The 23808-nt window shown below is 41.7% G+C and overlaps 1 protein-coding gene across 1 annotated transcript in view; it reads left to right on the top strand.

The window, feature by feature from the left end:
- PER2 (period circadian regulator 2) overlaps positions 1 to 23808 on the top strand; it is a 1339110-nt gene that overhangs the window by 921985 nt on the left and 393317 nt on the right. Inside the window, exon 19 of the mRNA XM_044070032.1 lies at positions 1545 to 1742. Within this exon, the coding sequence (XP_043925967.1) occupies positions 1545 to 1742 (198 nt within the window). The remainder of the gene's footprint in view (positions 1 to 1544; positions 1743 to 23808) is intronic.

Here is a 23808-nt window from a genome sequence, read left to right as displayed (position 1 = left end):
AAATAAAGGTTATATGCAGGGGGCAAGCCCCCCTGCACCCCAACACCCCCCGCTCTTTAAATATACCAACTCTGAGGTTGAGCTACAGTGCAGTGATAAGAGCAGGGGGTGTGGGGGGTGCAGTGGGGCTTGTCCTCCTGCTTACAACCCTCAGGTATGTTTTTGTTTTTATTTTTTATTTTTCCAATTGAAGTATGACAACTTTGAAGTTATGGTTTTGACCATATCACGTTCGAAGTTGTCATAATTTGACTATGTAATATAGACTTTATATAATAGATATATATATATATATATATATATATATATATATATATGTGTGTGTGTGTGTGTATGTTTCTTCATATGCCAAGCCATTTAAACATTTTCAGTGCTTTCACCTTTGATGACTATTGAAATGTGAAAGCAGAGAGATGCACTGGGCAAAAATTTCATTTGATGCCTTTTGAAGTATTGCCGGACTCTCTAAGCTTGACAGCTTTCAGCTCAGATGGGGACAGGGGAGGGGGGATGACCCCTTATTTTCCTGGAAACTCCTTTAGTTTGTAAGCTACTGTGCAAGATTTGCTACTTAAGAATGGAGGTAAAGCATAGATGTTTTTAAATGAAATGCATTTGGTTGAGTTTTTAAGATGTGGGCCTAACTGTCTGAATATGTCAAAATAATTTGACAGTGATCTCCCTGTGGAGGGGGTTGCACTCCACACAACCTTATACATAATTTTGTTCCTGTAGTTCTCTTATATTCATATTTCCAAGTTACTACAGAGACAAGACATTACTCCACCTGTTTGGATAGTCTGTTTTGATTTTGCTATATTCGACAAACTAGATTTTGAAAACTGTATTTAAGTCTGAAGAGGTTATAATTTTACCCTTGTTGGTCTAACAAAGCAATGATTTCCAACTTTGTTACTCTGTGATTCAATCCACATTCTATTTTGTTATGCCATTGTGAGTCTTGTGTGGAGGTATAGTCAGTTCATTTGAAAGAGCTTTCTACTTAGTGGCAAATTTATTTTTTAAATCACAACTGTGTCTTTGCACATGCAGTGATTCAGACATGCAATTTGTAATAATAACTTATTAATGATATGTTTGCATTAATCATGGTGTACCAAACAGTCATCAACAAGGTGCCATTAACATGATAATTCATTCATTTAAATGGGCATCTCCCCCCCACACACACACACACATCTAGTGGCACTTGTACCGAGTGTGCAAACATTACATTGCGAGTATTTTGCCCTTCAGCAGAATGTGGGTTGAATCATAGAATAAGAAAATGGGAAGTTATTGCTTTGTTAGATGTCAAGGGTAAATTGTGGCCTATTTTCTTTTTAATAATTTCTTTGTAGATGTTAACTAGATATAACAGCTTCATAATATGTAAAATAGTTCAATATTTGACACAATTTTACTTCTCAGTCTTGAGCTTGTTTAAGCAGTACTGGTGTGTGAACAAACAGGTTTTATCACATTGTAAGAGCTATCCGGTTACTTGTTACCATTTTTTGTTTTGTTTTTGTTCTGTGCTTTAGAAGACCTTTTGCTGTTGAGTACAAATACTGACCATGCTCAGCTGGACTCTTCTGGTAAAATGACTGCAGTTGTTGGGGCCCCAATCACACCTTTAGCTTTGCACAGCAAGGCAGAAAGTGTTGTGTCCTTCACAAGCCAGTGCAGTTACAGCAGTACCATTGTTCATGTTGGAGACAAGAAACTTCAACCAGAGTCAGGTACAGCATTTTTCATTCATTGCCTAATATTTTACATAATTTGTTTACAGTGTGAGTGTAAGTATTATGTTCAAATCAATCTAGGACTTTTTAAATTTAGCAACATCACCAAGTATATTTTTAACACTTGCTGCATGTATTTTCCCTACTAGATTTGTTTCACCATTGAACTGCATAGCTTTAAGGAAGCATCATGTTAGCAGGATTGTGTCCTGTTCAGAGCAGCCACAGACATCTTGTATGCTTCCCCCCTCTCTTTCCATACTTCTGTCCCTTGATACAATAGTGCTTCTGAAGGCTTTATACAACTGCAGCCAGACTTGTAGCAAAATCAGGCTTCCTGGTCTGTGAGGTGGAAGCCACTGTCAGTTGTCTCTATGATATGTCCATTAATGAGCAACAGTCGCTGTATCCTGGTCTTCCTCCTGCAGCAGTTTCTATAGCCTGCTTCTGAATTTGTTTTTTGTTAGACCTTTTTTTGCTGAAAAGGTTTGTTTTCTGTGTATATCATTGAGTTGTGTAGCCTTTCAGAGGCCTTGTAAGATTTTGATAGTTTAACTCCTTTTTAAAGTATTACAGGTCCCATTTGTTTCATAAGCAGGTAGAATAAACTACTGATTAAAAAGTAAGAAGTGGCAGAGACGGCAGTTAAGGAAGAATGAATAATCTTTTAGTATTTGTTTATTGAACATATTTTGCCTTAGTGGCAGATGGGAAAGGGCATTTGTGCCTCTGCTCCAGAATATCAGAGGGGTCTTTTCTAACCCCATATTGCTTACTTGGAGCTGTGGTGATTGACTGTCTAGGCATACACACAGATAACCTTTAGATTATTGATGTCCTAGGTTAACCTGTCACTAGTTCCCCATTTTCCACCTTATGTTTTAGATAAACATTTGTACCTCATCCTAAAGAAATGTGTGCATCATCTCAGAAGTGGCTGATTGTGCAATGCAGGCACCTTTCTGATTTTACATGTCCTTAAAGCTGGATCAGTGTGCAGTGTGTGTATATGTCACTTTTGTTGTTTTAAATTTGGTACAACTTTTGGAATGTATTTTCACAATATTTGCATTGTGTACTGCATGTATTCTAACAGTCAAACACATTTGCTATTTAGTAAAGAATATCTGCTATGCTGTTAAATTTTTTTTATTAATGAGTGAAATTTATAATCAGTACAGTTGTGTAGCAGTAATCATGTTACTTATGAAGATGTATATGTCTTAAAGTGAGATCCAATGTTGTCTGCTCCATCTGACGTCAACCTGTGAGACTTGGGATCTGACACTTTAGCCCATTTGTCTCTGCCTCCCCTACCCATAACTCTTCGCTCCTCACTCTAATCCCCAGATCTAGTTTGCCACCATTAATGTCAGCAGCCTGATATTGGATGCGCTTAGCATTTTCTGATTTCTGGACCTTAGCATAGTGTTAGTTGTGAGATTTTGCTATTTTGTTACCTTTTTTTGTATTTTTTTTTGTTCTGTCTTATTCTTAGGTAGCTAGGTAGATATGGTCTTCCTGCCCTTTGGACTCTGTCATTGTCTTTTTTCCCCTAGGCATAGTTAGTGTTTGTGTGTGATAGTTTGCTGTTGTGGTTTGTTAGTCTACTTTTTTGTAGTATGGGCAAAGGTTTTAAAAAGTGTGTGTCCTTTGGACACAAGCTGCTGTCCCAGGATGCACACCAAGTGTGTCTGCTGTTTGGGAGCAGTGCATTTGGATTTAGGATACTCCATTTGCAAGGGGTTTATAGGCCTAGTTGGTTCTCAAGGGGCTTCTCCCCTCTATTTCCCATTCTCCTTCTGTTTCTGGGGTAGCTTCTTCCTCTGCTCTGAAAACCTTGTCCAAGAAGCCCTGACAGAGGGACTCCATATTCTCCAAAGGGAATCTCAAGAGATGATATGCTCCTGAGCTTTGCTGTCTTAGGGTCGCCAGACGCGAAGGTCCCAAGACTTCCAGGTCCCCTGGCTGCCCTGGTGCAGATATTGTCCCTGACATCTTCAATCCAGTCCCCATCAGTGCCAAAGACTAGCAAGGCACCAGCTCCAATCCTTCTAAGTCCCTTCCTGATCAAAGGGCCACTTCAGGTAGGTCACTGTTTCTCTTTTGTGATCTACCCCATTGGAGCGGTTGCCAGAGGTTGCCCCTTCCCTGTCCTGGTTCTGAATCTCTCTCACTCAGTTCCGGCATACAGAGTCTGCTTCTTCCAACAGAGCTTCTAAGCCCCCCTTGGTGGCATCATCCATCTGGTCATAGAGGTCAGTCTGCAGCATTAACACTTCCAAATTGGAGCAGCTGATGAGGTACTTTTTGCAGACAGCTGCAATTAGGCATTAGTCCTTCAGATCTGGGTCCAGTATCAGGACTATCAGCTCCATCTTTTTGGATTCCTCCTTCTTCCCCCTTGAATTTGAGGACCCTCTAAGTTGGATTTGATGGCCTAGCCATCTTTAGCAGCAAACCTTTCCTTGGTTGCTTCAACGTCAACTTTTTGGGGTCCATTGGAACCTTGGAGCCATGGCATTGAAGCAGGGGTTTCTAGGTCAGAGTTGATGGTTCCTGCTTTGGGATCATCTCTTCCACTTGGGGCCTTGGCTTTAAGACAGTTCAGCACTGATATCAGTGTTTAGGCTAGGCACGGCTTCCGTAGGTTTGGGGTTGTCTCTCGTACCTTTGGGTTGTCAGATTCTCAGATCTGAGAGGCCAGCTTCCTCCTTGGCCTTAGATGTTGCAGAGAGGAAGTTCTCTTGTCAGGAGAAGGGTCAGACTTCCTCAGCCAGTGTCTCTTCCCCCTTTTCATCACTGCCTGCAACCAGTCATCAGTCTGCTCCTGGACAGCCTACGTTGGAGAGCCTCCAGTCTGCCCCATGGCGGGGGTCCCTGACTCTTTTCCCCTGCTTCCTGGCCTTGTCAGAATGGGAGGTTTTAGGAGAGAGGGAGGTGAAGTGTAAGTGGATACACTTTGATTTCCCAGAGGAGTAACTCACAGAGAATGCTGACCTCAAGGAAGGAGAGGAATCCCCTTTGTCTCTGTTGGATTGCACCTCCTTCAGCAACTTATTGTTGCTAATTCAGCAGCATGGACGCTGGACCACTGAAGCACCCTCTCCAGTGGAGTCAATATTTCTGTAGGCCTTCAGCATAGGTCATTCCACACCTTGGGTGGTTCCCCCTCCAGATGCCCTTATAGATCTACTGTCCCAAAGGGTTCTCATTCCCCTAAGGACAGGCCACATTGGAGTAAGGTTCTGGACCTTGATGCTGTTGTATTGGCAGCAGCCACCAAGAAGGTGATTTCTGAAGAGTGCCCCTCCCTGTACAGGGGAGTCTCAGCCCTTGGATCATTTAAGGAAGTGCTCCTATGCCTCAGCAGTGTTTGTGCAGAGAGCTCTTAATTACCTATCACACTTGGCTAGACTACGAGATTTAGTGTCTGAAGTGACATGAACCTTCAAGGATACCTCAGTGTCTGGAAACGCAGAAGACAGTGGAGACTCAGTTGTCTACCCTTCTTTCCATTGCCAGTATTATCATGAGGCTCATCTCCATTACAGTAGTTGGAGTATCTCAATTGGTTGGCTCCAGTGCTGCTATGTGGTGGAGTGATAAAATGTATTTATGTAACTTTGCAGACTGTTTCAAGGCATCCTTTTGTCAATGGGTCATCCTTATTTTGACCAAAAGTTAAAGATATTCTGACAAGGAGTGAACAGAATGGGAAGACACTGTCGTCCACTGGAGTACACTTTGCTACCCCCAGTGGATTTTTTTAAGGAATCAGAAGTGTGAGTAAACGTCTCTTCAGAAAGTCACAGCACCATTCCCTGGATGCTTCTTTGGAGGGTTCCTCCTGAGGATGGGGGATTTCATAATTGATGCTGCCTGCGGGACAGAGGCAGTCCGCAAAATCAGTGGTTCTGTGTAGCTTTCTCCAGTGGACCCTTTCATTGACCCTGAAGGGTTGCTTAATTGCTCTTCTCTGGAGGCAGTTGGGGCCATCTGGCTCTCCACCCAAAAGCTTCTGAAGCCATCACCTCAGACACATGGGTGCTGAGTGTTGTGTCTTGAGGTTATTACATTCCCTTTTTAGACATCCCAAATTGTCACCTGAAATGTCTACCAGATGTTACACCCCACCAGATATATTATGCAGTTGTAGAGGTACGCAAGCTGCTTGTAAATTGAGTCCTTCAGATGGTCCCACCAGACAAGAAAGGACCCGTGGTCTATTCCAGGTTCTTTTTAGTTCCAAAAAAGACAGCAAACCTCAGACCAGCTTTGGATTTAAGCAACTAAATCAGTTCATCAAAAAGACCAAGTTCCAGATGGTCATTTTGCAGTCCATCTTACCCCTTTTGAGGATAGGCAGTTAGATGTACTGAGTAGGCCACAAGGATGCCCACCATCCCATCAAGGTAGACAAACATTACAGAAGGTTCTGACTAGGGGCTAGTCATTATTCATGGCCCTGCTGTTTGATCTCACCACAGCCCCTCAGGTGTTCACCAAGTGTCTTACAGTGGTCGAAGCCTGGCTCCGGCTGTAGGGATTCCAGGTCATTCCATATCTGGATGATTGGGTCCACACTGCCCCCACAAGAGTATCGTTGATCATGGCAAGGGATTCCTTACTCCACCTGTGCAACAATTTAGACATCATGATCAGTTATCCAAAATCGAGCCAGCAGCCTGTATACATTTTAGAATTCATAGGGAGTCAGTTGAACACAATCAGCCAAATTGCCAGGCTTCCAAATTCCGGAATTTTCAGACTCTGGCTTTGTCAGTGCTTGCAACATTGAAGCCTCTGCCACATGCAGTTATAAAGCTTCTGGGTCTTATGGTAGAGTCTGTAGGGTTGGTTCCTTTAGCCAGATATCACATAATGGCTCTGCAATGGACTTTGGCTATTCAGTGGTCTTTCTTGCCACATCCTTTGGATTTTCCCATAAGATTGACAAAGATGTATCACAGCCAAATTCTTTGGTGGTTGAAGTCTCCCTTGGTAACTGACGGGAGACCATTCATGATTCTTTCTCCCAAGGCCATGGTCACCACAGGTGTCTCTTTCCTGGAGTGGTGAGAGGCTTTTCACAAGGAGGAGGTTTCAAAAGTCCTGGTTGTTTGCAGAGGCCCACATTCAAGTCAGTGTTCTGGAGATTAGAGTGCTCCTCCTTGCATTTCAGGACTTTGAGGATGCCCTTCCCAGAGTTGTGATTGGGATACAGATGGATGATATGTCTGGTATCGCAACAAATGGAGGGAACACGTTCATATCCTTTTTGTCAGGAGGCCATGAGGGTTTGGCAGTGAGTAATCACTTCTCAGAGGTTTCTGGTGGCAACACGCATCTTGAGGAAATCCAGCATTCTGGCTGACAGCCTGAGCAGGAGCATAATGTTGCCTCAGGTATGGTTCTTAAATCTGAAATTTGCAGCTCAGATTTTTTTTGGCATTGAGGCACTCCATATTGCAATCTTTTTGCCTCACCAACCAACACCAAGTGCAGCAGCTATTACACCATCATTCCCCTCCAGAACAGTCATTCAGAGATGCTGTGGTGCTTGCTTGGCCCCTGGGGCTTCTTTATACTTATCCCCCAGTTCTCTTGATGATAGTTTCTTCAGAAGACAACCCATTGCAGAAGTACAGTGATCCTCACAGCCCCCTTTTGACCTCATTAGCTGTGGTTTCCCTTCCTGTGGCCTCTTCTGAAATACCCCCCCCCATACTAGATCCCATTCCGGATTTCATTTCTTATCCAGCAGGCCTGGATCCCCCCAGTCTTCAGTCTCTCAAGATGACTGTACATTTCCTCCAGTTCCCTTGATGACCAGAAATCCAAAGCTTTCACAGGCTGTTAATATATTGTCACATCTCAAAAGCAATCCACTAGGAAGGTGTATTCCATTAAATGGAGGAGGTTTGTTATGTGGGCAGAAATTAGAAGGCTGGATCCTCTCTCCGCATCTGTGGAGTCCATTTTAGATTTTCTCACAGAGTCCAGTGTTTTCTACGATTAAAGTACAATTGGCAGCTAATTCTAATTTTCATATTGGTAAGGATAATGTGCCTCTGGCTTTACTCAAAATTTCCAAAGCATTCCTCAAGGGTACCTTTTAGTTATGTCCTCCAGTATGGGATCCTGTCCCTCCTTGGGATTTTCCTTTTGATTTGCAAGCTGTTGCAGGCCCTCCATTTGAACCTTCAGCTACTTCTGATTTGAATTTTGTATCTTGGAAAACTGTTTTTGGTAGTGATTTTGGAGTTGCACACTCTTGATTCCTCACCTCCATATTTAGTGCTCCACAAAGACAGGGCGTCTGTTCATACAAATCTTTCCTTTCTGCCAAAGGTTGCTTCCGAGAATAACCTTAACAGTTCCATTCATCTTCTTGTGTTTTGTTCCAATTTCTCCAATAAAGGAAATTGTTGCATTATTTGGATGTGCATAGGCAATTGAGATTGTATTTGGATCATAACAAAGCCTTCAGAAAATCTAGTCAGCTATTTGTTTCCTTTTCAGCATCCAGGCTGGGCTAACGTGTATCCAAGGTGACTTTATCCAAGTGGCTGTCAGATTGTATTTTGTTTGCATATTCTTTGAAAGGCAAGACCCTTCCACACAAATCTAAGGGTCATTCAGCAAGGGCTGTGGCTGCTATCAATGGATGATGTTTGTGCAGCTGCTACTTGGCTGGGTCTCCACACCTTTGTGTCGCATTATAAGCTGAATATTTGGTCTAGATCCAGGACTTCCTTTGGCTCCACTGTGTTGTGGAATATCCTTCCTTAGTTCCTCCCAAGGAATTTTTTGTGGTTGGGGACTCTGTCCCACAGGTTGAAGCCAAACGGCGCAGACAACATTGAATACAAAGTTATGTACTTATCATGTCTGTCAGGTTCAACCTTCCCACCCTCCTTCCCCCGCCTTTCATTGACTTGGAAAGTCTTAACTTCCTGAGATGACTGGAGGTCATTTGTTTCCTATTTCTGGAGTCCTGTCTCCTCATGGGTTTTTCCAGAATCTGTTTTTTTTTTTTAGTGTATATTTCCAGGATTATGTTTGTATTGGAAAGGTTTCCTGGGGGTAAGTTCAATCTGAGGACTAGAGTGGGTTGCAGGGAGTTGTGAGTAGGGGAAACGGAGCCAGGTGGGCTAAAGACTTGGAAATTGTCCAGTGTCAGATCCGAATCGGATCAGAAGTCCTACAGGTTGAAACAGATGGAGACAAGCAACATGGATCTATCATTATGGCAAGTACATAACTTTCATTTATGAGCAGTGAAGATTACATAATATGCTAAATTCAGGCATACTGAAATAATATGATAAAACAAACCTTTTTGTCTTGCCCAAACCACACTGACTGCTGAAGTTTCCATTGAATATTGCCAGGAGAAATGAATGCACTGTGTAGGGAAAAGTACATAGTATCTGTTGAGCAATACCTATGTACTGTGTAATAAAATTATCCATAGTTAGGAAACACATTCTTTATTCCAAAATGATTGCATCATCCACTGAAATTAATGTGCTATCCACTGAAGCAGCCATACTGGTAAGTGTATTTGTGACATCTACTGGCATTTACTGTACTAAAATGTATGTGGTCCCTATTCACCCATATTATACAGCTGATGGAAGTTTGTCATATGTAGAGTGAATCACATCTTGAACTATAAAATAAGTTCATGTGACGCATTAAACTGCCAAAGTAGTGTGACTGCATGCAGGAGGAATTTATGCTGTCCAACATGAAACAAATGTTAATTCAAATTAGCTGTCTCTTTGATGTAAATGTTTTGGCCCTGACTGTGTCCCATATAACCCCAATTTGTTTGACAACCTGGGTATTCATGGAGCTAAATGCTGGGATGTAAATGACTGGAAGTCAGGAACAGAATAACAGTTTCCTATTGCAAGAGTTCTACTTTGGGAATGCCAGGTATGAGAAGTCTTAATGTTTGGGTCTGTGGGATTATGAGCCTTCCAAAAAAGTCATAAAAGACCTCAAGATGATAATCACTTATGTGAAGAGGTATGTACTATCACTGGGTCCAACCCTGTAGGCATTGTACTACAATTTTCAGCCATAAAAGGGAGTGTTAAGAATGTGCAGAATATCTTGTAACTCTCACTGGATGATAGCCACTGTAACTACCTCCTGGCTTCCTTTCTAGATGCCCTGAGATGTCAGGGGTCATAAAAACATACAGGCCTGTAACTCATGTGGGTTTTAATAGACATGGTTGAGAAGGGGAGTCAAAAAATTAAAAATAGTTAAATTTCCTAATTTCTAAACAAAAAGCTGTTCATTCAGCAGTGAGTCTTCAGACAAAAAAATACTTTCAACCAAGGATTTTATTAAAATCCCACATTTTACTGAGTTTGTCTTGTTACAAAATGTCTGCCAAACATGTAGGGATTCCTGACTTCATCCTCTTCAAGACAAAATACCAGGTAATGTGCGTGTGGTGCTCAGCAAGACTTTATAGAAGAACTTTCAAAAAGGTCAGAAACCAACAAGTTTATGGAAGTCAGGGTCTGCCATTGAAAACCTTTTGAAGAATCTGTCTCTGAACAGTCTTTAACATTAATTACTGTGTAGAACAGAGTTAAAAATTCAGAAGAGAAGCTACTGCAGATTTTTGAAAATGTTCTGCAGTTGAAAGCACATTAGAGAATTTTGAAAACAAAGCCAGAAAAAAAATCATTCTGCTGGAATTCCAGTGGGATCAGAATTCTCTAATGCTGGGTAGTGTGTGACTGTTGTTGTTTGTCTTTTCGGCTTTTCCCGGTTAGGGGTCGCCACAGCGGAACTCTGGTCCGCTAATGATTGGCAGTAAATTTTTATGGTGCCGAGTTGCCAGCCCAACGCCTAACCTTCAGTGAAGGCACGCCCTTTCACGCATGTCTTTCGAACGCCACTCGATCGTGGGGAGGACATGCAGACTCCACACAGAAGGCATGAACACAAGGCGATATCCTGAACATCCAAAAGAGTTTGAAAATTAGAACCAACGTTGAAGTAATGAACACAAGGCGATATCCTGGACATCCAAAAGAGTTTAAATTAAACTCTTTTGGATGTCCAGGATATCGCCTTGTGTTCATTACTTCAACGTTGGTTCTAATTTCCACACAGAAGGCACTCCAGCCGAGAATCTAACAGGAGAACCTCTTGCTGTGAGGCAACAACGCTACGCACCACCACGGCTGCTCTTAGAATATTTTAGAGTACTCTAGAATAATGATGAAATGCTAATGGAGAATCCACATGGAGTTTTGATTCATGTCACTTTAATTCTCCACCTAGAATTTATAATATCAGATTTGCTTTTTTATCGGCTTAAAATATGTTTTGAAAATACCACGGACATCTGATTTACAGTTTACAATTTAAAAGCTAGCAAGTAACATGGTATAGATTGCTGTTTGCTGGTGGTGATATGAATTCAGATAGTGAATCAGGTTACAGAAAGGTAGCCTGCAGGGAAGAATGAAATATTTTTGGCCTACTTTTTTCCTGAGAGGGAAGAAGGTCCTTAGGTTTTCAGCACTGGCATACCACCAAAGATTTGACAGTGGCAGGATGGTTATCTGGGAGGGCAGAATATTCCAAGAAGTGGTGTGGTACTAGTGAAACTTAAAAGGTGCACCACTTGTTGACTGTTGGCGTATCACTTAAGGAATGTTGTTAATTCAGAGCAGGGGAATGTAAAGTTATTGAATTAAATGCATTTCAGCCAATATCTGAACAGATACCTATGTTGTCCTGTCACAGTTTTGAGTGGAAAATGGAACTAACATGATAGGAAGAACAGAACTTGGAAGCAGGTCAGTCTAAAAACAGAACAAACATATTATACAGATTAATGGATAAAGAATTCATGTCCCAGGCCTGATAATAATTTTGGCAGTTCCTGGACTGCCAAAAAACATGTGACAAAGCAAACATCAGCATTTATTTTTCAAGAACAAAAGCACTGATGAAATTGAAGTTTATTTCAGGTTACTTAACCTGTATGTTTTAGACACTTCTGAAATACTGTACATTATATAGCCATTTGGTGTGTGTGTATGTATGTGTAGGTACACACATACACACACACACCCTTGGTACCCTGGCCCTGCCCATTTTCCCCTTTTGTCTTCTCTTAGTCCTTCTTTGCTTATGTGGATAGTAATTATGCATTTGTAATCAGGAAGAAATGAGACATAGGCAGAACACTGTAAAATTTAGTTTTGCACCTTTCAATTGTAAATCATTTGTACTGTGTGACAAAAAGATTTAATGACTTGTTACCTACACCTCTCATTCCTGTTGTTGAAGAACTGAAGATGTTCATCATCTGATCCAGTGCTGCAGTAGCCTGCACAGGATATAACAGATGGCTAGCTTTCAAAGCTTACTTAAGTGCACTGTCCATGTGCCCAAATTGTTACCAAATTTAACTTTTTTGGGTTCCAAGCCCTTCAGAGCTTTCCTTTTGACAAAGTGCTCCTCTTGTTGGTATTCAAGGCTAGATGGTCAGGTAATAATTTTCCATTGCTGGACAGATAAGTTCCTTTTGGGAGAAAAACCCTTCCACATTTTAATTTTCTTACAGACACAAACTTGTTCTGTGAAATAACTTATTTTAAGTTAGGAGAAAGTATTTTAATAGACTGTTGTGTGACTTTTGGTTACTTTTTACTGTGTAGAGCAACTTTTTGCTTTTATTTATTTATTTAACATTTGTTTACCAGGAAAGTCGACTTGGAACAAGCCAATTTTCATCAGAGGCCTAGGGAGAAATGCTCCAGATGTATATCTTTGTAACGTAGGAGGAAACCAGAGCACCTGGAGGAAACCCAGACAGATGCAGGGAGGACATGCAGACTCCGCACGGAAGGCATCCCAGCCACAAATCGAATTGAAGAACCTCTTGCTGTGAGGCAACAACGCAAATAGCTGTACTACTGCGCAGTCTTTTAGGGGGAAAAGTTGTGTAAATTAAGTTTTTCTTTGTTTTTTCTAATTACATCTTGTGTTAATTTACTTTTCAGGGCTAGGGTTAGAGTTTAAAATGCTTCTGACTGTGTTTTTGGTGAATAAAAATTACTTTAATACTTAACCTTTTTTGCTGACAACTGCTGTAAGTCTTACCTGGGTTTTAGGCATCATTTTTAGCTTTACTGTGGAACAACTTGCCAGTTTCATGGGTCTTTCTTCCAGCCACAAAAAAAAAAGTTCCAAGCAGTCTTTGCCTCCTCAGTAGGGTATAAGTCTGCATCAGCCGTATATGCATGACTCTACTGTGGTTAATTCTTGCTCCTTAGACCATTCATCTTTTTCCTTGGCTTCCTGTGGTGTAGTCCCTACAGCCATCATGGGCTGGGGGTTAGACACATCCTCTGTGGATTTTGGAGTGTATTTGATGGGCAAGGGAGAACCACTGTTGTCTGTTTTGGAGGAAGAAGCAGGGAATACTGGGATACATGTCACTAGGGAGTATTTGCCTGTGAAGTCAGTCTGCTGCTATAGGTTCCTGTCAAAAAGAAACAAGAAAGTTCTCCATATTCCATCCCTTGTCTGTGTTGCTTAGCATAGGATTGGGCTTGGCTCAAGGATTAGTTCTGGCTCATTACCCTTCCAGTTCCTGTGTTACTGGTAGGAGAAAAATAAATTTTACACTGTTTGAAGATTTTTCAGATTACTGAAGAGGAAAAATAATTTTGAAGGGACAACTTATGCTTTCCGTCCTCTGTATCTGATTCTGACTCTGAGAACAGTATTTCTTCTGACGATCCCTTAGTAGGATTCTCTTTTTCCAGAATGAATGTTTCAGTGAGAACATAATGCTATTCCATTCTCTCTAGGTAAATACTATGATTTATTACCACTGGAATTCACTGAAGATACTCCAGTTCCTCCTGTTTTTTCAGCATTGGAAGATGATTTTATTACAGCCTGTAATTTGCCTGCTAGCCAGCCTGCTTCCCCTAATAAAGTAGATAGATTCTATAAAGTTTCTCAATCCTAATTTTTTTTTTTGTATTATTTTCTAAGCCCAGATGTGATCCAGCAGTGCTTTCTTTGGTAAATCATGCTGCTGCTAAACATTTGGTAATCATCTCTGATAAGGATGGGGAAGCCCTCGAAAGATTTGGGAAATAATGTATTCTTCTACCACACTTATTTTTAGAATTCTTAATTGCCAAGCTTACATGTTAAAGCTTATGCCAACTTCTTTTGAGAATATTAGGGACAGCATAGCTTCTTTTCCCGCTTTTAAGGAAAATCATCTTTGTATATTTTGTCACATCTCTGTCTCAAGTGACTAAACACTCTGTAAAGTATGCTTGTAAAATATGCTTGTAATTCAGCTGATGCCTTTTCTAGAGCTGTTGCTACTGGAACTTTTATGAGAAGGTTTGCGTGAATCCTTGCACAAAACCTACCTGAGATTCTGAATTATCCTTTGGATAGAGAGGTTGTGTTTGGACCATCTGCTGTAGAGGTCCTGAAAAGTGTGATGAGAAAGGGAACCTGATTCAGGGAGTTTATCAGATTTTTAACATTCCTTCTCCAAATTTGTCAAGGTAAAACTTCTTCTGCACCATTTTATAAACAGCAAAATAAGTAGACAGCAAGCAGCCTGGCTTTTAAAAACAATGGCAAGGTGGCCCCAAAAAGAAACCATGATCTCCTCAGAAACAAAGACAGTCCAACAAGTCTGAATGATTTTCTACAGTGTGTTCCCCACTTCCAACCTAGCAAGCCTGTAAATCTTCTCAAAAATCTGGCTGTCCATTTTTCTCTTTGGCAACAGATGGTCACCAACAAATGGATTCTGAGAGTGATTCATCAGGGATACAAATGGCAATAGTGGTAATCTCTCCCTCTTTTTCAAGGGATTCTTCTTCACATGACCGATCAAACTCCTGTTTTGCTCATGTCATTCAGACTCTGCTGATTCAGAGGGAAATAACAGCAGTCCTCTTTCTCAAATAGGGAAAGGTTTTTATTCAGGAATGTTTCTAGTGGTAAAGACAGAAGCTTCATAGAGACTAGTTTTAAATCTTTCCTTCCCAAACCTGTTTGTGAAAGTTCCTACTTTACGAGTATTATCCCTTCGTGTCCTGTTACCTATAATTCCTCCTGTAGTGACACTAGATCTAAAGGATGCTTATCACATTCCTATAGCACCAGATATCAGACTTTTTGTAAGGTTTTCTGTGTCTGGATCACAGATTCAGTTATCTGCATTACCTTTTGGGTTATCTATTGCTCCAAGAGTTCATGAAGTGTCTAGTTCTAATGATAGCTTAATGCAGACTGCAGTATATTTATATTTCCTTATTTAGATTACTTGTGCATGTTTGCAGACTTTTTCAAAGTGTTAAGAATCTGTCAGGTAAGAAATCTCCTCAGACTGAGGTTTTAGCAGACATCGTAAAGTCTTTGACTCCTTCCCATAGCATTGTTTTCCTACATTGTCAAGTTCAAAGAGCTTTTCTTCTACAGGAAAAAGTAGAACTATATCTCGACCTATTCTGAGTTTTTTTCCCACTCAAGCCAGGACCTCTGCAAGGGAATTTCTCAGGGTGCTAGGTTTCCTTCCTTCCATGATTCTTACGATTCCTTTACTTGGACTGCACATGAGAAAAAAAACATGGTATGTAAAATCAGTATGATCCCAAAATCAACAGCCCCTGACATTTCAAATTCTTGTTTTGGATTTTGTAAAAAGGGAATCTGAATGCAGGTCATTTTCCCTTCCAGCTTTCAGCTACAGTGCAGTCTGTAACTGTAGGTATCTCGGACTTTGGTTGGAGAACAGTTCTTTGGCAGTAAAAGTACAGGGTCTGTGGAATAAAAAGGACAGAGCAAAGCACATAAACATAAAACAGATGATAGCAGTAATAACTGCATTCACTCTTTTTAATCATCTGTGGTTCCCAGGACATTTGCAACGGATTACAGCCAACACCACCACAGTAATGTGGTACATAAACAGAGGAAACCAGTCTTACCCTCTGTGCAGACTAGCCATGGTATCCTGGGATACAGCTTTTCAGCAAAATGTCACTCTGTTGGCATGCTACATCCCATTAGAGGAAAGATTTGTGGCTGAAAGGCTGAGCAGGACCAGGACAGACTCTAATATGTTCATAGGTTCATATGTTGTTGCTAGGCTAATGTCCACTAGTGCTTTTATAAGCCTAGCCATGCACCCCAACCCAGTTTGCCCCTGGTACCTCTGGCATCTACTAGGAGGTGGAATATGTTAGTAAGGATGTAGCTAAGAGATGTGTTAGGGGGGATGTTAATTGGAAACAAAACAGTGTAAGAAACGTCTCTGTGTGGAAGATTTTCAATCCATGTATATCTAGTTAGTCACTGTATAGTAATCAGATCAGATAATGGTAGTAGAGGTAGCAAACTTAAACTCATCCTAAGTCAAAAAAATAATAAAAAATATATAATTTTAAATATGCAGAATTACTCTGTTGTTATTATTATTATTTTACTTGGATCACTTGTCTGTGTACTTAATAAAGGATTTTCGACTGGAAACAAACTGCCTACCCTGGTTGGATTACTTTCGAATGCTTAGTAATTCTGTATAATATTTCAAATTATGTATTTTTTATTATTTTTTTAACTTAGGATGAGTTTTAAGTTCGCTACCTTTACTACCGTTATCTGACAGAACCTAACAGAACTAAAACTTTTAGAAGCTCTGAATAGTTATTAGTTTCGTATGCTGATAAGAAAAATGGACAACCTATGTAAAAGCTGACCATCTCCAAATGGCTATCTTAGGCATAACATTTTATACCTTTTGTTATACCTGCCATAGTAAGTTCCAGGCAGGGTCAAGGCTTGCTCTACCAGAGCCTTGGCTCCATCTGTGGCTTTTTTGGAAAGGAGTGGATACTAGAAATATTCTAGAAACAGCAACTTAGTCCTCTTTTCATACTTTTGTAAAGCACTGCAAATTAAATTCCTTCTCCAGGTCTAGAGCAGGCTTTTCTTGGACCATTTTGCTCCCTCCCTCCATCCCCCTTATTTTTGTATTTTTTTTTGTTGTTCCAAGGGTGAGGACTTTTATTTTTACCATAGCATTGGCCTCCTTCAGGGCTCTACCTTCCCCATAAGCTCATAGGTAAGTACTAGGCTGGCTCATTCTGAACCATGTAAGCCTAATCCAGTTTCCCTTGGTGAGAATCAAACCCTGTACTTGTCCGTGATGTAAACACCTTAACTGTTATGCCCACCCCCTCTGTCAGTTGGCATGTAACCTCTGGAGGGCTTTGCGCCCAAATTGCTTGAGCTAGTAACAGTTTGGAAAAGTAGAAGGTGCCCTTAAGCTTTGGAACCAGGCCTGCTTTTATAGTCTGTGTATTATGTGACCTATACAGCTAAGGGTACTGCAACAATGATCATTTGAACATCTATTTTTATGATGAGTTTTTTTGCATAAATGTATGTTACAGTTCTTTTCCTGTCTGCTACAGTAACATAAGACCTAGAAGCAGTGATGTCCTTCCATTTCACTGTTGCAATATTCTGTACAATAAGGATCCCCTTCCAATTGTACCAAAGTCTTTAGGTTGTTTTAAGGTATGCCGTACGTCACACTGATGCTCTTCATGTAGCGTATGGCATAAAGGTGGTGTCTGGGCATACCATCCTCAGAACAGATTTGTCTCCAGTCCAAACGCAATCTCTTGATCATTGGTCTGAATGCCTATTCCTTTGCTGGTTTACCAAGCCATTGCAGATAAGTGCCCTGCTTGGGGTTCTTTTTTTACCTATCTTTCTTTTATTGTTGCTTGTGGGGTTTCATTTCATTGAAAAAGGGTAAATGCCAGTGTGGGAGAAGATTCCCCATAAAGACTGCCACGAACACGGTCTGTTTTGCCTTGGCAGCTCGCACGCCCATAAGTCCTGTTCCGTCTGTCAGGACTTTGTATCTAAAACCCTTCATAGCTAACTCTCATCTTTGGTGCTTCATCTTGAAAAAACAGCATTTTAAGCTTCTTGCTAAAGACACGATGGAGGGAACTTCCTGCTGTGAGGGACAGCCATCCGTGAAGAAGGCCAGGAAGCCTAGGTTGGAATCTTCAGCTGTTCAGCCTCCTCCACACGTCTCTCCTGAGGTGAGTGAATGCCTTGAGGTTCTTACGGCTTTATTGTTGGATTCCTGTGCCACGTCCAGGTTGGAGGCTGGTGGAGATCTGACTTTAAGCACATCCAAGGAGGCATTGCAGATGTCTGATTTGGATGTTCAGGGGGAATCCACGGCTGATATCTTTGAGGGGTCTAAGGGTGTTCCTCAAATATTAGTCTGAGAAGAAGTCCCTGCTACTACTATTGAATGCCATCCTGGGTCAGTTATCCCACTGAACAAAAAGCAAAAGACTAAACATATTACTCCCGCCTCTAAGGAGTCCTTCACGCCAAGCTTGTTTAGTGCTTTGATGGCATTGAAACCTCAGGGAGTTTCTATTCCAGCTCCCCCCTGGTCCTCTAATTCCCTAAAAAGACCCAGGGAACATGATTTCTATGAGGAGGAGCTGAATTCGGGTGAAGAATCCCTTGCTTACCCTTTTCAGATTCCCTCTCCTTTGGACTGTGGATCAGAGGAAGAAGAATCTATCAGTCCTGATGCTCCCTTTGTAGAGGTTTCTTTTGGGGACACAATCTCCAGGATGATGGAGTTCTTTAAATGGGATTGTGCTCAGGTTTCTGAGGTACATGAAAGATATGAGTTCTGCACATGGATTCTCCTAAACCTTGTGATGTTCCTCATGTTTTGGCTGCCTTGTTGGATGCATTTTCCAATGCTTTAAGGTTCCAGACTCAGCCCCTGCTTCCAAGAAACCTGATAGATTCTATAGGGTGCTTGGGGACTGTACATTTTTGTACAAGTGTTTTCTGCTGACCCCTCGGTGGTGTATGTAGCTTCTGACATGCCCTCTCAATTGCTTCCTTCTCCCAAGTCACTGCCATCCGGTAAAGATAGTAGGGCCATGGAAAGGCTAGGCAAGAAGGGTTATACCTCTGCTATCTTGGCTTTTAGGGCTATTAATTATCAGACCCATATGTCCAGATATTTGTTGGCTCTCCTGTCCCAGGCCTATCAGGTTACTTCTCATCTTCCAGACTCTGAGGATGTTCTTGTCTTCAGCTTCAACCTTTGCCTTATGATATTAAAAGGCCAAGTTCACAGATGCCATTCTTGGTAATAAACACTTGTTTAGTGAAGCCGCTGCTGCTATGTTTAAGTCCTTTCAGGATAAGGGCAAGGCTTTACAGGAACTTAAAACGTATTTGTTTCTCCTGTGCCTAAATTTCAAAGAAACTAATTCTATAAGCCAGCATTTTTTTTGCAGGCAATCTTGCCCTCCTCCTAATGGTTAAAAGGATGGCAAGCAGGCTCCTCCTGCTAAGGCTACTCAGACTTCTGTGCCTCAGACGTCTGCTTTTCCAGATAAAACAGGTGCTGTCTGACTATCATATTCTTTCCCGCCACTTTCCTCTTTCTCTTTGCCCCTCTCTCTCTCTCTCTCTCTTCCTGTTTGGCTGCAGATTACTAAGGATTCCTGGGTCCTGTCTGTTATCCGACAGGGGTATTTCAAGGGGAATGGATTTTACTCCAGGTTGTTTCTAGTACCCAGAAAAAGGGCACTTGAGACCAATTCTAGACCTGTCTCATCTAAACACTTTTCTGAAGGTGCCCTCCTTTCGAATGTTGTCCCTTTAGACCTTGTTCCCTCTTTTGCTTCCTCAGGCTTATGTGGTGTCTCTGAATCTCAAGGACACTTGTCTCCATATCCCGATGCATCCTCTTTTCAGGACATTTTTAAGTTTCTCTGTTGCTTCCTGGCATTTTCAGTTCTCTGCTTTGCGCTTTGGCCTTTCTACTGCCCCAAGGGTATTTACCAGCTGCCTCACTCCTGTGATTGCTTTTTCCAGGCTTCAGGGGATCCAAGTCTTTCCTTGGACGATCTCCTATTTCAGGCATCCTCTCCAGAGATCCTATTACAAAATCTTCATTTTATCATATTTGTAGCTGAAGTGCCATTCTTTTCTTAAAGTAAATGTCTTTAATCTTTTCTTTATTTTTGAGCTAGCTCCTTTGTCAGAGTTCAGTACTTTGCAGTGCCTTTTCCTGTAGCTTTGACTAGGCCTTGGCCAGCCAAGGCTTTTCACTTATTTGTTATTGGTAGTGTTATTACAGTTTAAAAAAAAGTTTAAATCTTTCTTCTGTTTGTTGGTTATTGTTTTACACGTGTGTGTGAGATTTTTGTGCATTATGCAGAAGGATAAAGATAAAAACAAGAGGCTTTGCAAGGGTTCTAAATGCAGACTTACCCAACACACACACACACACACACACAAACACACACACACACTTCTTTGCAAACTGTTTAGTCTGCAAAGCCTTCAGGCCTTGAGCTTTATTGGATAAGTGAAAAAGATAATTTTCAAGGGTTTACTGTCAGTAGACTCTGAAGTTGATACACCCTGAAAAGATAGAGAAATTGAAAACCATAACAAGGAGACTAGGAAATAAAAATCTGATGATGCAGCTACATCGTTGGCTCTGAAGGTTGCCCTGCAAGATCACATGCTCAGTCAGTATCAAGCTTGATGCTGACAAAAACTAATTCCTTGACTCTTCCTTACTCGGCGCTGATTGTAGTATCAGACAGATCACCCAAAGGCTACTGCGTTGAATTTCTTCCAAGAGGGAATTGTCTCAGATCCCATCTAAGCCTCTTTTGATGTTTTCCTTCAGATATGTCAGGTCCTTCAGAAGTTCTTCTGGGATGGATTGGGATTATATGCTGAAGACATTCCTAAAACCACACATTGTGATGAGTGCCCCCCCCACATATCTTGAGGGATGAACGGGCAGTTCTTTCTCTTACCATCCTAATTTCTTCCCCTGACTTGTCAGTACCAGTGGCTTTAGAGCTTATTCTTCCCCTGGAGTCTGTAAACTTAAAACTGACTGGACCTTCCAGCTTGACTCTTAGGATACTGGGTCTGATACACTTCACTCTGGGATCTTCGGAGTCATTTGGGTCATAGAACCAACTGCTCGACTCTGGACTTTTGGCATCCTTCCCAGATCCATCTTGTATGACTCGTGTTTTGGTGTCGGCGGCTTCGGCCTTTGAGGTTTCAGCACTGCTCCCTTCCTCAAGGTCTTCCATTGTGTCAGCTTTGGGGATGCCTTTGTCAGTACCTCACACTTCTGGAAAGTTGCTGCAGGCAGCCGATTGGGGCTCCTTGGATCCGGCAGGTGTGAGTTCGGCATTCGAGATTATGGGGAGTATTATTGCTTCTCCTCTGAAAACTGCTATTCAGACTACTTTAACTTCATCTTCACTGTAGGGTGCTCATTTGTCTTTGCCTCAGCCCCACCATACAGCCAAAGGTCACACCCAAGGGAGTAGCCTTAAAGATACCATGGAGCAGCAGCAGAGTCAGAGACTTCTTAAGACTTGGATCTGCCACTTCCCAAGATACCAAGAAAGAGGGCAGGCAAGAAGAGGTACATTGACTCTCAGACAGAATCTTTCACTTCAGACATTAATTCAATTGATTGAAAGGGTTCCCTGCATTCCCCTCCCAAAGATGCCAACTTTGACATTCTTGAGTTAATGTAACAGAGGAGAACTTGCCCAACAGACCTGCCCTGTCAGGATGAAGAGGTCTTCTTTGAAACTTACTGCTCAGGCCCTTCTACTTCCAGAGTGGTATCCTCCTGCAGACTGCCTATTTGATTTGACTGTGAGGAGGACAAGGCAGGAACTGGATTCAGTTCAGACTTTTCCACAGAAGTCTGATGAGGTTATCAGGCCATCCGTGGACAGATAAGTTTTATTTAATAGTCCTCTGATGAGTTCTTATCATGCCTCAACAACCAAAAAAGAGCTGACGGATGATACGGCCACTATCTGTTTGCCCATCTAGGAGTCCATGCCAGGTTTGAACAGAATGAAGAAGTGGGTGTACAATTCAGACAACTTTGGTCTTAGGGCCCTGAACTATGCCAACCATATAAAATCCCTTTCAGAGAGATCTAGCAGAGCAAGTGTTGACCTGTCTGAATAAGTCTACCCCAGAATCCACTAAACAGTTGAAAGCTAGCTCGGGCACTGTATTTAACATTACCATCCTATTTGGCTTGTACATAATCCAACCAATAGAGTGATATGAGCGACAAACACAGGCATTATGAGGCGTCATGCCTGACTTTGTCTGTGAAAGTTTGCAGTCACTTTCAAAGCACTGTTTACAAATGTTCCCTTTGATGTCAAAGGGAAAATGCATAAATGTGTAGAGGAAGAAGAGGTGACTGTAATAGGAGTTAAATGTGAGACCCCTCAAAAAAAATTCTTACAACAGGAGCCAAATGAAGCACAAGTCCATATTGCTCAGGCATGACCTCTTTGACTCCAGTTCTGAAGAGGCGGCTGAGGTAGAGGTGTCTTGTTTAATGGACACAGACCCAGAGGTAGAAGTGGTCCATAGATTCAGGAATACATGGACATTTCTCTAACAGGTAACCTAACCATCCCCAAAGGACTGCCCAACTGCTGCCCTTTAGAGGCAGCTTGGGGTCTATTCCCCAGTGTGAGTAGCCATCATGCAGGATTCTTGAGTAAGAGTGATAATATCGAAAGGTTATACAATTCCCTTTTCACATCCTCCCCCTTATCAGTCTGGTCACTTCTAGACATGCCACCTCATCAGCAAAAAGTGTCCAAAAGAAAAATTAAAAGGTCCTACCAGTCCAGTGTGTTGGGTTTTCATTCAAGATTATTTTTAGTTCTGTAGAAAGACAAGGACCTCAGACTAATTCTGGACCTTATCCATCTAAACAGTCATGTAAAAAAAGACCCAGTTCAGGATGGTCTCAGTAAAAATTATTTTGCCTTGTTTGCAGGCAGATTAACTGTGCTCAGTAGATCTCTAGGATGCTTATCTTGACATCAAAATAGCCATAACCCCCAGAAGATTCTTACACAGTCATCTAGGAGTCAATCATTTTCAATTCAGAGCCCTGCCCTTTGGTCTCACCTCAGCTCCCTAGATGTTAACCAAGTGCATGGCAGTAGTCATAGTTCATCTTCTACTAAAAGGAATTTGCTTGTTTCCATACCTGGACACCTGTCTCCTCACTGAGACAAAAAGAGTAATTAGTCACCATCAGAAACTATTTGCTTCAGTTTTGCCTAGCCTTGGGCATATTGATTAAACTAAAAGAAATCATAGCTGGTGCCTTCTCACAGTCCAGCTCACTGGATGCCACATGGACACTACAGCTTGCACAATATTCTTGCCTGTTGACAGAGTTCAAAACCTGTGAAACTTTATCCAAATCCATCTCCAGTCTCACTCTTCACCAGTGAAGCTTGTCTACAGAGTTCTAAATATGAGTGCTTCCATCCTTGTGGTTCAGTATGAGATTACTTCAATGGCTGCTTAGAGTCCATGAACTTTGGAATAACCTTACTGCTCCAGTAATCACCAACCTTTGCAGATCAGGTCTTTGACTTCCCCATTAATCCTGTTGGGGAGACTCTTCCCAGAAGCAGTAGTCACCATGGATGCTTCCACCTTGGGGTGGAGGGTGGGGGCACTTTCAGAAATGGTAGTCCGATTGATAGTGTTAACAAGAGGCCAGTCTTCAGTGACAGTACAACAGTCATATGATGCATCAGAAGCAAGGGGAGCTCTACCTGATTTTTTGTGCTGAGAAAACATGAAAGTCTGGTAGTAGGTGATTTGGTTCGCTTCATTTCTTGATAGTGGTACATATTTCCAGGAGAACCAACTACCTTATTAACAGGCTCAGCAGACAAATTTTGATGCCTAATGAGTGGTCTGTTAAACCAGTGGTAGTTCAAAAAATTTTTATCCACTAATGGTTTCCTTGCTATAATCTATTTGTTTCCCCAATTAACACCATGTGCTGCAGGTTCTTTGCCTTGATTCCCTCCAATGGGATGGTCCTGAGAGGTGCTATAGTTGGGTAATGCCCCCCCCC

This window comes from Protopterus annectens, chromosome 4.part1 (genome assembly GCF_019279795.1).
Source record: "Protopterus annectens isolate FY-2018-M chromosome 4.part1, PAN1.0, whole genome shotgun sequence".
NCBI lineage: Eukaryota > Metazoa > Chordata > Ceratodontiformes > Protopteridae > Protopterus > Protopterus annectens.
This window is presented reverse-complemented; position numbering and strand designations above follow the sequence as displayed.